The sequence below is a fragment of the Camelus ferus genome, chromosome 1 (assembly GCF_009834535.1).
Source record: "Camelus ferus isolate YT-003-E chromosome 1, BCGSAC_Cfer_1.0, whole genome shotgun sequence".
Lineage (NCBI taxonomy): Eukaryota > Metazoa > Chordata > Mammalia > Artiodactyla > Camelidae > Camelus > Camelus ferus.
The window spans coordinates 2405885-2420445 of NC_045696.1; the positions used below are offsets into that span (position 1 = coordinate 2405885).

The window sequence follows — 14561 nt, forward strand, 5'->3', positions numbered from 1 at the left end:
GAGCAGGGGCAGTGCCATGGCCACTGCGGCTTCAGCTCAGGAACAACTCAGAAGGCAGGGACCCCTCCCTGCATTTAACCTGGGAAGGTGCCCATTAGAGTTCTGCTTACGTTATGTGCAGGTCACAGGGTTCTTCAGAGTCATTGCGCACAGCTGGGTCAGATCATAGCACTCGGAGACTCTGACCGCTGTCTCACGGGCAGAACTGCCCTGCACAGTGCTGAGGCTCATACAGTTCCTGAGCCTGCTCTGGCTTGGATTAGCAGCCACGCTGCCTTTCTTCCGTGATTTACCCAGTTGTGTCTGTATGTGCTGTGGTGGTGTCCACACTCTGTCTTCTTCCTCGTGTCGAGCTACTCAGGGCTTCACTCTCCCTTTCTTGGACCACGTGACACGGGGATAGGGGCCCTAACCTCCAGTAGGGGCTTTTGTGGAAATGCATGTGCACACACACACACACACACACTACAAACACGCACACTTACATGCACACACATATACACACACACTTACACACGGGTACACATACACATGCACAGAGGTGCACACACATACATGCGTGCACACGTGCACATGCACACACATACGCACATACACTACACACGTATGCACACACACACACCTGTGCCCTGACAGTCGAGCTTGGGTCCCCACCCACAGAGGCTGTAGTTTGATTGACTGGGAGTGGGACCAGGCATCAGGGTTCTCACACCTTCCCGGCGACTCTCGTGTCAGACAGGGCCAGGTGATCGGCCTGAGGCAGCCCTGGCAGTCTTGTCGTTGTGCCAGTGACTGGTTTCAGATCACGGTAAATCCACTCAGTGCGTGGCATCCTTCTGCCCTCAGTCGCTGGTCTGGAAGTGGACGCGTGAGCTAAGTTCGGCCCATCTGGACCCCAGGGATGGTGGGGAGGTGGTTCCTTCGCCGGGTGTGGACAAGGAAGCATGCAGCCCTGAGTGCTGGCCGCCCCTCCCCGTGAGCGAGGTGCCAGCCTTCTGTGATGCGCGGGGGCGGAGCGGGGAGGAGAGCACACCCAGGCCTGTGGGGACGTGGAATGTAGCCCTCCTCCTGGGCTTGGTGGGACGTAACACGTGGGTCTGAGTGGTAGTTTCGTCTTTCTAGCTGAAGTGGTCTGATTCACTATTTCTGTTGTAAACACAATAAAATTTCCCACGTCAGTTCCAAGTTTGATGACACGCAGAAGAGACATAAAGGTGTGCTAGATGGAGGTAACGTCTGCATCTGCTTAAAAGCATATCCTGCCAGCATCAACTTACCTGCTCTTCTCTTCTTGACAAGTGTGGAGACTGAGCAGAGCCCCTGCATGTGCTGGGCGGTGGAGGTTGGGGGGTGAGGAGTGTGGACCCTCCAGGGTGCTGGTGGAGGTCGGGGGCGGGGGATGTGGACCCTCCTGGTGCTGGTGCTGCTCTTGGTGGCCCCCCTTCATCTGTGCACAATGACCGTGACGTCTGCTCCAGAGCCACCCCAAGGACTCAGGCAGTCCATCCACCCAGAGCACCCAGCACCGCCCCGGGCACAGGGCCAGGTCAAACCACTGAAACTGCCAGGATTTGTGCATTTTGAACCTATAAAAGTGACGGTTTCACAGGATTTAGCTGAACAGATTTTTGATAATGGTGACTGTTACCAGTAACGAGTGAAAATTGGGGACTGGGGATGTCATCAGAATAATTAAAAGAACTATTTTGGCTTCAAATAATGATCAGTGAAATTTTTTTTTTTAAGTGGAGTTAAGTTATGTTTCACTTCACATGATGTAAAACCTCAGCCAAAGAAGTAACTTACATGTTTAATTTTCAAAACTGTGTACAGAGCGCTTAATTCTTAGGAGGACAGATTCTAACTGTATCACTCTATTAAAAGGTTTAGCATCACCAAGGCAGGTTTCATCTCTGAGAGGTGGCGGTGGAGGGCTGCCTTCTGTGTACTGCTTTGTCGAAGGTGTGTGGCGGGCCTGGGCAGCAGCGGAACGCGCGGGCACACCTCGTTCTCTCGTGCACCTGCTGCGTGACCTGCCGCTGGGCTAGGCCTGTGCTCGCTGCACCTCGTTCGGTCTTAATGGCAGGTGTATTTTGTACACACAGATGCCGGGCTCATGGAGGTGAAGAGGGTCTCTGAGGCCGCACAGCGAGGAGTGTGCGCTCTGGCGGAGCTGATTCAATGCGAGTTTAATGCTGTGGACAGTCACGGCAGTGTCAAATGAACCGTGTAACCTTAGCTGCTCCTCCACCTGGAAATTTCCGTCACTGAGCTCTGGGCCCAGGAGGGCGGGGGGCCCATCTGCGGTGGGGGGCACGTGGGAATCTGGAAGAGACTTTTGAGTTAGGGTTTGAATGTCCTTAGGACCTGCCGCTGCCTTTCAGTCTGCCGCTCCCAGCCACTCTTCACTACAGACAGGATGAAAGGTCCTTTAGGAATGTTCTTATTCTGCGCCAGGGGCCTCACGGTCCCCTCCGTCATCCTTCTGGGTCACGGAGAAGCGCTTCCTGCTTATTTGGCAGGCCTGCTTGACAGCAGTGTCTCATTTCTGTTTGGCCTAAAAAGATTCCCCCCGAGCGAACACGCAGCACCGGGTGCGCAGGCACTTTGTAAGTGGCGGCTTGCGGGCAGGGGTAAGCTGTTTTCGTCGTCAGTCTCCTTCTGGAAAGAGTCGGGCCTGCAGGGTGGCCGTTGCTGCGCGTGGCCCTGTGGCAGTTGGTATCAGCTCCTCCCGCCACGCAGCTGGGGAGCCCAGCGTCTTCTCCATTCCTGAAGGGCGGCTGAGCGCCCAGGTGACGGGTGTGTTTCTCACGCAGGTTTATGGGTCTCCGTGGAAACGCGCAGGCTTTGAAATGAGTTGCTCTTAGCTCATTGTGAAGGGCTGGCCCGGCAGCGCCTAGAAGAGGGGCTCGCGGGTCCGCACGAGGCGCTGCGCTTCCGTTCGCTGTGGCCCTTGTCAGCGGCTGACCACCTGTTACCAGGGTTGTGCTGTAAACACTGTGACGTTTGGAAACTGCCAAACCCTGGAGGTCCAGACATTTTGAGTCTGATTCTTAAACTAGAAAGAAAATATGAACAGGCTGTTTTTTAAAGGGGCTTGGTTAGAAGTGAGGAAGGGGAGGGGGCCCTCTCATGGCTCCTGCATGTGGATCGCCCTCTGCACCCCCGGGCTCTCGGTCCTGGGTGGAGAAGGAAGTGGAGCCGGATGCCCAGAGCCCTGCAGGCCCTCCTCAGCCGCTCTCTGAGCAGGAGAGAGGCGAGCAGCTCCGACCTGGCCATTTCCTGGCAGTCCCGAGCGGGGCAAGAAAGGCTTCTGCTTCCCAGCAGGGAGAACCAAGATCTGTCCGGCAGACTGCTGGCTTCCTCCCTGAGGCCGAGCCTTGGGACTCTGGGATCTTCCAGGGTGCGTGCGTGCGTGTGTGTGTGTGTGTGTGTGTGTTGGTGTTGAGGACGACTGATTCATAGCTCTTATCAGAATCTGAAGAGGGTTTTTTAACTTAGAGAAAGACGGTAAGAATGTTGCTCCCAGGTTAAACGCCCCGCTTGCGGGTTTGCTGGGCATCTGCACGAGAGTCGGCGGGTGTGGGCAGCTGGCTGGTGAGAGGACGGAGGGCTGGTTTTTATCAAAGCTAAGTGCTAAAGAGACTCGCAGGAAGGTGCCTGTGATGGTTTCCAGGGGAAGGCTCGGTGGTGGCCGTCCGCTAGGAGCCTGCTGGGCCGAGGTCTGGGCCGCCTCTCCAATTCAGGGCCCGGGAGGATCAGGGCAATGAGAGGCTGCCGTGGGCCGAGCTCACTCACAGAAACTGAGGCTTATGGGGCGGGGGTAGCAGAGTCCTTGACCTCAGGGTGGTCACCACTCAGGACTGGGAGGCTCTTGTCTCCACAGAGCACCTTCTTCCAAATTTCTGAGTCCTTAGCGAGCCAAACTACCTGTCACAGAGCTTCCCGGAGACCGTGGGTGTCTGAGCAGAGGAGGGATGTGCAGAGTGTGGAGGCAGGTGCACCGAGAAGCCCGGGGTCACCTGCCCCTCAGCTTGGCGCTCGGCTCGGTGATGGGCCCACACCGCACGCGGTCCTCAGTGCTCTCCCCACCCTGCCTCTCTGCTATCTCGTGCCTCATCGAGCCTGGGCAGCCCCTCCATCCACACGGTCTGCCTGCCATTACAGTCATGCCTTCTGTGCCCAGTGAGGGCCAGGATGTCGTGTCCTATTCTCTGCTTGATACTCAGCCGCCGCCTGGGTTTGAGGCCCCTCAGAGCCCCGTTGGCATCTGTCAGGTGAAGGAAGGATCTTGGGCCCGGCCTCCGGAGATCGCAGTGAGGTCCACAACTCTCAGTTCACGCTTTCAGTCAGGTTCCTAACTTGTGCGCCCTAAGCATGCAGGTTCTCCCCATTCACCCTGAGGAGGCAGCATTCTTCACAGGTCCCTGGGGGACCTCAGGTCCTGTGGGCCCCACAGCACACAGCCAGTTTATGGAGCTGTGGGCCCCCGCACACAGGGCTCACCTCACAGCCGCGTGTGGGGTGGGCTGTGTTCACCCCATCTGTCACCTTGGGCAAGAACGTGACACCTGGGTGTTCTGGAGTCACGGAGCTAGCAGGTGGGTGAAGCCCCAGTCAGACCCTGCTTGGCTCACCCACGCAGGGCTGTGGCAGGTGACTGCTGGGGATCATGCTCACTCCTGCACTCCCACTCATGGACTCACGCGTTTGTTCCCTTGACGTCAGTGAGCACCTGCTAGTGACTCGGTGACACGCTGTGGGCGCGGGAAGTCGGATGGGGAGGCTGCGGCCAGGGAGGGTGATGGACTCAGAGTAGCTCCAGGGAGGGGAGAGGTGGGCCAGGGCATCATTTGGGAGTCTGAGAAAGGAGAGAGAAGCCAGACAGGCTGAATGAGGCCGTTCGGCCCGGAGTCCAGATGTCCCTGGATTCCTTGGGGAGAACAGACTCAGTAGAGTTGTGGGGCTCGAACCCGTGCCAAAGGGCTGGGGTCGGAGGGTGGTCGGCGTCAGGAGAGGAGGGAGGTGGTGATGAGGAGGGAGTGCCTGCAGGTGCGCTTTGGGGCAGAGCGTCAGAGGGGTGGCATACGAGACTGTGAGTCTTCTGGGGGCTGCAGTTGTATCCAGGTGACCTCTTGAGGATCCCCGGATAACTTACAGCGAAGAGAATGGTTGTGCATCTTTCTGTTTTGAACGTGTATGAAAAATCGATCACATCTGCACACAACGTGATGTAGTGTGTTAAGTGTTTCTGACTTGGGGATTGGGCACCATCTGACTCTTCAGTAAGTTGTATGGCACATGTTCTAATTTAATATTTAATTTCCAAATATTTGGAGATTTTCTAGATATATTTCTGGTATTGATTTCTAGTTTAATTTGCCGGTGTCAGAGACCATACCGTGTCTGGTTCCAGTCCTTTTAAATTCGCTGAGACTTGCTTTATAGGGCCACCCACGGTCTGTCTCGTAAATGTTCCACAAGCACGTGAGACGAGCGTGGGCTTTACTGTTTGGGAGTGATGCGTGCTGTAGCGCCAGTGCTTTCAGGTCGGCTGTCACGCTGACGTCTTCTGTGTCCTTGCCCGTCTTCTGTCCGTTGTCAAGAAGGGGATACTGAAGTCCTTGGCCATCATTGTGGATTGATTTTCCTTTCAGTTCCATCAGTTTTCACTTCACGTGTTTGCAGCTCTGTTACTAAGTGCGTAAACGTTTAGGATTGTTATGTCCTCTTAACTGATTGACTGTTTTATCATTGCCAAATGTCCTTCCTTATCCCTGATAATAAGCCTTCCTCTGAATTCTTCTTCGCTGCGGTCAGCATAGCCACCGCACCTTCCTTTTGACTAGTATTAGTATATTTTAAGTATATGTGTGTCTGTAAAATACACGTGCGTGAAGTATATGTAAAATGTTTAAAAATGTATTTCTATGCTTTTACCTACCTGTGTCTTTATATTTAATGCAGAGTTCTTAGAAACAGCATATAACTGGGCCTTGAGTTTTTTAAATTAATCTGACAATCTCTGCTTTTTGCTTGTAGTATTTAGAGCATTTATACTTAATGTGATTATTTCTTTGTATGATTTTAAACCTGTCCTCTTGCTGTTTATTTTCTGCTTGTCCTGCCTGCTCTTTATTCTTTTCCCCCTTCTTTCTTTTGGATTAATTTAGTATTATTATGTGATTCAGTTTTATCTTCATTATTGGATCATTAGCCATTTTTCTCTTTGGTTTTTTTTTTTTTGGAGGGGGAGATAAATAGGTTGGTTTGTTTGTTTGTTTATTTACTGGAGGTACTGGGGCCTGAACCCAGGACCTTGTGCATGCTAAGCATGTGCTCTACCACTGAGCTAGACCCTCCCCTCTTCCCTTTGTTTTTAAAATTTTTGTTTTAGTGGTTGCTCTAGGGTATAAAATGTACATGTTTAACTTGCCGCAGTCCACTTTCGAAAAGACTTGACGCCGCTGACCTGTAGCGCACAAAGCCTGCAGCGGTGCTCCTTTCCCCCTCCCGTCCTTTTCCAATTGTTGTCATGTGTATGTTGAAAACCTCAAAATACATTTTTATTATTTTTGCTTTAAACAGGTACCATTTAAAGAGGTTGACAAGATACAAAGAGAAATGTCCAGATTCACCATTTCTGGTGCTCTTGTTCCTTCGTGTGGATCTCACTTTCTTATCATTTTCCTTCTGCCTGAAGAGCTTTCAGCATTGCTTGGGGTGCAGGTCTGCTGGTGTGGAATTCTCTCACTTTCTGTTTGTCTTGCGAAGTGTTTATTCACCACCATTTTTGGAAGATACTTTTGCTGGGTGTAGAATTCAAGGTTGACAGGTTTCTCGTTCTTACTTTAAAGGCATTGCTCCCTGTGCGCTGGCCCACGTGGTCCTCCCCAAGGCTGCTGTCACTCTGCCCTCTCCCCCGAACATGTTTGTTTCCTCTCGTTGCTCTGGGCTGCTCTCCGTCACTGTTTTCAGATTGGATTGTGACGTGCCTTGGTGCTGTTTTGTATTCCTGGACCTGTAGGCTTCCAGTTTACCTCAACTTGGATATTTTTGGCCATTGTATCTTCAAAAATTTTTTATGTCTTCCCCTCCTCTCCTTCTAAGGTTCCAGTAACATGCTTGATATTATCCCACAGGTCACTGGTGCTTTTTGCTTTTTGTTTTTAATCCTCTCAGCATTTTTCCTCTTTGTGGGAAGGCAAAAAGTTCAGTGAAGAAAATTACAGTATGAGGAGCTTTGGTGGTTTTATGTTTTCCCCTGGGCTTGTGGCCGTCATCCTCCTCAGAAAGCCTCTGGGAGCAGAGCCCCCAGCCGCCTCCTCGCTCTCCTGCCACCGCTCCTCCCCATGCGCGATTGTCGCAGGAGACCACGGCGTCTTTCCCAGCAGACTCTCATGTTTAAAACTGACCACCCATAAGCTGAGCTGAACTGCCAAAGGCGATCCTGGAGCTGCTTCCAGGTCAGGTGCCTGAGTTCTGCCAGGCTGGGGCCAGTGGCCAGTTGAGTCCCGACAGCTGTTTGTTGAGTCCCCGCTCCACCCAGCACATGCTCACGTGTGCCCCCGACTCTGTGAGAAGGGCGTACGTTCTGGTTTCTGGACCAGGAAACCGAGGCTCAGACAATGTGAACACCTTACTTGCCCAGGCCAGTCGGTCAGGAGGGACCATATCTGGGGCTCATGTCCTGGTCCTCTGAGTCCAGACACTCCACCTGAGCTTGTGTGTCTTCTCCTGAGCCGTGTTGGGCTGATAAATTAAGCCTAGTTTAAAACGTGGAAATTGTGTGTTGCCTCCGTTGAGTAGATGATACACTGTTCTGAGAATTCTGTTTTCCAGTGGTATTTCGGGTATGGTTACTGACGTCTGCTTATTCTAATGGATTTTGACGTGTGTGGAAGTGGGACTGACTTGGTTGTGGTCCAGGCTCTGCATTTATGTCAGAGCGGCCGCACAAGTGTATTTTAGAAAGGAGCAAATTCCCGCTTAGGCTAAGTGACGCCTTTCCACCTCACGCTGTGTGTGGTCTGTTGTCTGAAATATCGTGTTGAAGAAGTTGAGCAGTGACCTTGGAAAGTGGGAGGTGGGGAATCTGCGCAGATGGGCAGCTGGAAGAAGCCAGGACGCTCACAGCCATCAGCAGGGAGCTTTCATTTGTACAGGTTAAAGTTACAGCATCTCTCTGGATTTTGGAAAGAAGAAATTAGAAGCATGAAGTAGCCTGAAGTCTTAGCAGTCCATCTCACAGTCCTCTAAACTCTTACATACATTGTGTTCCCAGACCTTCAAGATCCAACCTGAAGCCACTCTCGGGGGAGCTGTTCCAGATGTCCCAGCCCCAGGCCTCGTCACTCCTTCAGGGCCTGGGGGGAATGTTACAAACAGACCCCTATTTGTGCTTTCTAATTTGTTGCTTGTTAATGGCCTGGGGTTTTTTGTTTTTTTTTTTAAATCCCCAAATAGGTAAAAGAGTAGAGACTGGAAATTGTTTTCCTTTTGTCTCCCCCAGAGTATGCTGCTGGGCGTGGCACCCACTCTGCTGCTGAGCCGGGGCTTTAGCTGCCCCCAGGGTGGTGGGTGCTGTGGGCAGGGTGTGCTGCAGCTTGGAGCGCTGGGGCAGCTGGTGTCTTACAGGTGTTCCTTGAGCTCCCAGCCCTGCCCTAGGAGCTGGTGGTCCGAAAGTGAACAAGACCGAGTTCTTCCCTCATGGAACTTACATTCAGGTGGAGAGACTTGATAGCAAACAGGATGGTGATACAGATAAAGATGGAGTGGTCTGAGGTCTCGACAGCCGAGGTGGGACTGCTCTTTGGGTGAGTGGAGACCCAAGTGAGGTGGAGGACAAGCCGTCAGAGGCCTGTAAGCAGAGTGTCCCAGGCCGAGGACGGTGGTGGGCAGCCGCGGCCGTGAGAATGGGGTGAGGAGGCCGGTGTGTCCGAGAGGGGGTCAGGGAGCCCATCGGGCTGGGGCCCGTGGGGCCTGCAGGTGACTGAAAGCTGAGTGGGGACAGCCCCGTCTGATGGGCCGTCACCAAGCTTGCACCGGCTGCTGCGGGGAGGGCGGAAAGGAGCGGAGGCATTGCCGCGGGGGGTGTGTGTGTGTGTGTGTGTGTGTGAGATGGTGGGGGGGACCTGGGTGCAGCAGCAGCAGGGCCATGATTGATGTGACTACATGCAAGGTAGGTTTTGAGTTAAGAGGGATATGACGGGGGAGGTCCAGGGTGATGCTTCGCTTTGGGGGCTGAGTAGCTGGGTCCCTGCTGGTGCTGCTGCGAGCACTTGGGGAGGAGCAGGGCGTTTGGTGCATGCTGGCTCTGAGATGCCCGCCTGACGGTCAGAGGGAGCCGTGGAGCACACGGGGATCCCGGAGCCGCGGTTCGTGCAGGGGCCAGGGCGGGAGTCAGCTGTGTGAGCCGGGCCGGCGCAGTAGGGGGCTGCGTCTTCCGAGGGGTTCCGGGGGCTGCAGACGGGCCTGGGGCGCTCCAGGTGCGGGAGAAAGAGGAGGAGGGAGCAAAGGAGACTCTGAGGGAGCACGGCGAAGCAGGACGAGGGGGAGGAAACCAGGAGGACACGGTGTGCTGGGTCTAGTGAAGACCATGTTGCCAGGCGCAGGGAGCGGCCACGTCGCAGGGGGCGTGGGGGCGCGGGATGGGGGTGCTGAGGCCAGCTGCTCCCGCCCCAGCCCTTCATCCTCGGAGCTCCCAGCTCGTGCGGCGTGACTGAGTGCCCGCCGAGTGTGAGAATCCTGGCGAGGGCACGGGGCCTCTGAGTCTAGGGAGGTCACACTGGTTTGGATACAGCTCACAGACTGGCTCTGAGGGCACTTCCAGGAGGCATGAGTCCATTTCTGTTTTGTAAATAAGTTCATTTGTATCTGGATCATATGGTAGTTCTGTTCTTAATTTTTTGAGGAACCTCCGTACTGTTTTCCACAGTAGCGACACCAGTTTACATGCCCACCAAAATGCATGAGTTCCCAGTGCTTATTTTTTTGCCACAGCCTCCCCAGTGCTTATTTTTTGACTTTTTGATAGTTGCCATTCCGACAGCTGTGAGGTAGTGTCTCATTTTGTTAATATATATCACGTTGGTTCTTCTGCAGATGCTGACTATTCTTGCCTTCCTGGAGTAAATCCCGCTAATCGTGGTGTATGATCCTTTTAATGTGTTTGTTTGGCTGTTATTTTACTGAGGGTTTTTGCATTTATGTACTTGTACTTTCTTGCGTGTTGTCCTTGTCTGGTTTTGACACCAGGGTGATGCAGGCTTCATAAAGTGAGGCCGGAAGCACTCCCTCCCGCCCGGTTTCTTTGGAAGTGTTTGCGCCTCTTCGACTTCTAGGAGCGCTTTTGAGAGATGTCCTCTGCGTGCTTCCCCTGGATCCTGTTGAAGCCCTCATCTCTGCTGTCGTGTGTTTGAAAGGCAGATGTTTTTAATTTTGATAGAACTTACTTTTTCCTTGTATGGATTATGATTTTAGTTTTATATGTATCTAAAAAATTCTTAACTCAAAGTTACCAAGATTTTTCTCTTGTTTTCTTTTAGAAGTTTTTAGTTTTGGGTTTTACGTGTAAGTCTATTATTAATTTTCATTTAACTTTTATACGTGAGGCAAGGTATGGATTGAATTTCTTTGTTTTTGCATATGGATGTTCAGTTTTTCCAGCACCATTTATTGAAGAGGCTATTAAAAATTAAAAGTCCTTAAATAATATTATACTGCTTCAGGTGAACTGTCAGAACCCTAACGCGGTGCTTCTGAGAATGGTTACCTCTGAGCTGGTCTCTGCTGGTGACTTCGCTGTCTCACTGTGGGCCTTTGCCCCTTGCTCTGTCGCCGCCATTTCTGACTGCGTGCTACGCGTTGTGTGTAGGCGGCAGAGCAGAGGTCAGCAGACCTCTCCTGTGATGAGCTAGATGCTAAATACTGTGAGCCTTGAGGGTCACGTGTGGTTTCTGTTGCGTATTATTCTTCTATTTTGTTTTGTTTTCTTTTAAAATAACCCTTTAAAGTGTAAAAACCACCCTTAGCTCACAGCCTGTGTAGAGATAGGCCATGGGCTGCGTTTGGCCTTTGGGCCACGGGATGCCAACCTCTGCAGAGGGAAGAGGTAGAGTGTTTCCACCTCTTGTTCTGCTGGGCTGTCGTGGGGCTTGGGCTGGGCTGGGATTTATTGCTGCTTTGGGCACCTGCCTGCACCGCTGGGTTCAAATTCCCCTCCTTCCCTGTGCTGAGCAGGAGGACTGAGTTGCAGTGTGCCTGTCTCCCCGTCCTGCTCCAGCCTCAGCTGCGGGCCTTCCCCTGGGTCTGTGCCTGAGGGCGCGTGCCCCTCCTGCCCTCCCCACTGCACGCTGCTCGCCTTGGCTGCTTGCTGGGCTGCGGCTGCGGCTGCTGGAGAGGAGGGAGTTCCCTGTTGTTTGGTTCTGCATCTGAGTGGTGGGGCCTTCCCGGGGTCCTGTCCTCCTCCTGGGGCGGCCACTCTGCCCTGTGCCTTTAGGGGTTTGGGGCTCCCCCGGCGAGGGAGGACTCTGAGGGTCTGGGCCCAGGGCGAGCAGGGGCTTTTCCTGCTGCTGCGCACAGCAGCCCTTGCGGTGCCTGGTGGCTCTCGTTGAGCAGGGAAGGGCGCGGGGGCCGTGGTGCTGGGGCAGTTCCCATTGAGGGTTTGTTCCGTCTCCTCGTTCAATCCGCTTACTTCTGAAAAGGTCTTTGAAGTATAGTGCTAAGAAAGTGGTGCTGATTTGGAGCCTGGTTCCCATGACGGTGTCCAGTCGAGAAGGGAATCAGTGGCACTTAGCGGCTCCCAGCAGAGAGACACGCAAGGAGGTGCCCTCCTGCTGGGGCTGGGGCTCTGTGCCGGGCGGCTGCTTTAGCCTGGCTGCTTTCCAGTGGCGGTTGTAGTACATGCAGGGCTAGCGGGTCCTGCAGCTGCAGGGAGCGCCGCGTGGAAGAAAGTGGAACGGGGCTTGACTGTTACAGCCAGTGACTTTGTGGAGGCCAGTGGCCCTGAAGAGAGGCTGTCTCTGCGTGGTCTCCGGGGGACTTGCTGCACTTGGAGTGAAGATGAAGTGATAACTTTTATGACAACCTTCTAAGTGGACAGAATTGTAGCAGACTACAGGAGAAGTCCTTGTATTCTTTTTTCTTTTTAATTTTTTTAATTGAGTTATAGTCATTTTACAATGTTGTGTCAGATTCCAGTGTAGAGCACGATTTTTCAGTTATACATGAACATACATACATTCATCGTCACATTCTCTTTTGCTGTGAGCCACCACAAGATCCTGTATATGTTTCCCTGTGCTACACAGCACAATCTTGTTTATCTGTTCTACATTTTGAAATCCCAGTCTGTCCCTTCCCTCAAAGTCCTTGTAGTCTTAATCCAGCATTTTTGTGAGTAATACTTGAAGGTAGAGTGTTCCTGCGTGGAGGATGGCTGCGTTTTGTCATGCTCCTCTTAGGAGCTAAGCTTTTACATCAAGAAGTGACAGAGTTCTGGGACAGCCCAGAGTTTACCAAACTGTCACACCTGTCATTCCGAAAGGCCAGGCGCCCTCGAGGGGTGGCCCTGCCCAGGGCCCCGCAGAGGCCGTCTTCTAACCAGAGCGCTGCCTCTTGCCCCTAGATCCGGATGCAGAGGTGTGTCTCCACGTGCTGCGACTTGTCCAGTCTGTGGTTCTGGAGCCGGAAGTCTTCTCCAAGGCGGCGTCTGAGTTCCGGAGCTCCCTGCCCCTGCAGCGCATCCGGGCCATGTCCGAGAGCCGCAACTCCCACCTGCAGACCGCGGCCCGGGAGCTCCTGGAGGACCTCCGCGCTCTGGAGCACGACGCGTAGGGCCGCGCGACCTGGCCTGCCTGCTTCCCCTGGTCCCCGCGCTGTATTCATTTTCTAAAACCACCAGCTGTGTGCCCCAAGTTACTGGTGGCAAAGTGTGATTGACTAGAGATGGATGTGAATTGATATGTGTCTCCAGAACTTCCTCCTGGAAGGGAACGTACTTGTGGGTCGACCTTGCCAGAGGGGAGCCTGGGATAGGGGACAGTCTTCTGGAAAGGCCCATGTCAGCGCGCCCAGAAGGGGCTTCTCGGAGCAGCTCCCCATGCCCAGGAGACTCAGACCTCTAGGCCCCCCAAGAAAAGCGGGAGGTTAAGTAACCACCTACCCGGCTGGTCAGCGTTTCCCTGGGATACAGTTTTTGAAAAACAATTCATTCTCTCTCTAATAATTATAGTTAATCCTCCCAAATTCAAGTTTACCTTCAAACCTTTTGGTAAACCTGCTATTTCAGATGACATTGGACATCTTAGTTCCATATTTTTGTGCCTCTTTTATTTTTGAATAAAGGAAGTCGGAAGAGTCATTGGTGTGCTTCAGCTGTTGCGTTGGAAACTTGGTATTAGGCAGTTGTGTATTGTAATGCACACACGTGGTCGGTAGAAAAAGCTCTCCTTACATTGTTTGTTTTGGGCCCGTTAGCTGTATACTCAGAAGTCCGGTTTTTCATAAAACAATGTCACAGCAAGGGCCTCAGGGGTGAAAGCGTGTGCACGGGTGTGTGCCAGGCCCCGCGCTCCACGGCTCCTCCTCAGCTGCGCCCGGGCCCCTGGCGGAGAACGGAGGGGGACACATTTCATTTCTCACGGATGCCAGGACATGTGAAGATGGAATTCCATCTCACTCACTCCTTAGAGTCACAGCAGCACGTGCCATGTCCCTCAGTGTGACACCGTAGGCGCCTGGGCTCTGGGCCTCCTGTAGGAGCAAAACCAAAACCCGTGTACATTTGTGCTCTCTTTCTGCCGCGCGTGGCAGTTTAGAATAACTGCGTTTTTCTTCTCGGTAGGTTTTACGGGCCAGTGTGCGGCTCACGGCTGAGGCAGAACGAAGCAGCTTTCAGGGAGGCAGAGCTGCTTGAGTTTCATGAGCCGACATGCTGTGGAGCCTGGCTCATCAGGACCGGAGAAACGTTGTAAGAGGCAGTTTAAAATTCGAGGCGGAAATCGGTCCGTCTCTGCTGCGTGGTTCTGTAGGTCCTGATCGTCGGCGAACAGCGTTGAGGGTGTTGCGTTTGTGCTTTGCTAGCCTGGTGCCATTTTCTTTTCAGCTGTTTGTTTGATGAGGTAACAGGAGATAAACTAGTATGATTAGTTAGTTCTGACTCTAGAAATGCAGGGTCTTTTTTCTGCCAAAGATGGGATCAGTGGCACATAGAGAAAAATGAAGCTGGGCCAAACCCGTGAACGTTGTGTAGTTTAGCTAATTAGTAGAGGGATGTGACTAAAAAGGGTAAGTTTGTTTCCTCCTAAGTTTACAGTGCTAAGGCTAGCAGGAGTTCTTATGAAGACTCCTTTAGGAAGGAACGTATGTCAAATACATGCTTTGAATGTGTCACTGGAAAAGTGCTAACAGCCAATTTTAAGAAGTGACTAGCCTTTCTAATATTTTTGCTCTTCTTATGGAGGTCAAAGGGAAAACATGGATTCTCCAATTTGTTTTACATCTAAAGGCCTAAAAAACTCTCAATTTTGAAAGTATGCATAAAAGCCTGTATGTGGCAG

At 52.7% G+C, this 14561-nt stretch overlaps 1 protein-coding gene across 5 annotated transcripts in view; it reads left to right on the forward strand.

Annotated features, from left to right (window-relative positions):
- Positions 1-13363, forward strand: part of HSF2BP (heat shock transcription factor 2 binding protein) — a 65112-nt gene extending 51749 nt beyond the window's left edge. For all 5 annotated transcript variants that reach the window (XM_032496933.1, XM_032496897.1, XM_032496805.1 and 2 more), the window contains one exon: positions 12629-13363. In XM_032496933.1, the coding sequence (XP_032352824.1) occupies positions 12629-12837 (209 nt within the window). In that variant the 3' untranslated portion in view covers positions 12838-13363. The remainder of the gene's footprint in view (positions 1-12628) is intronic.
- The last annotated feature ends 1198 nt before the right edge of the window (positions 13364-14561 follow it).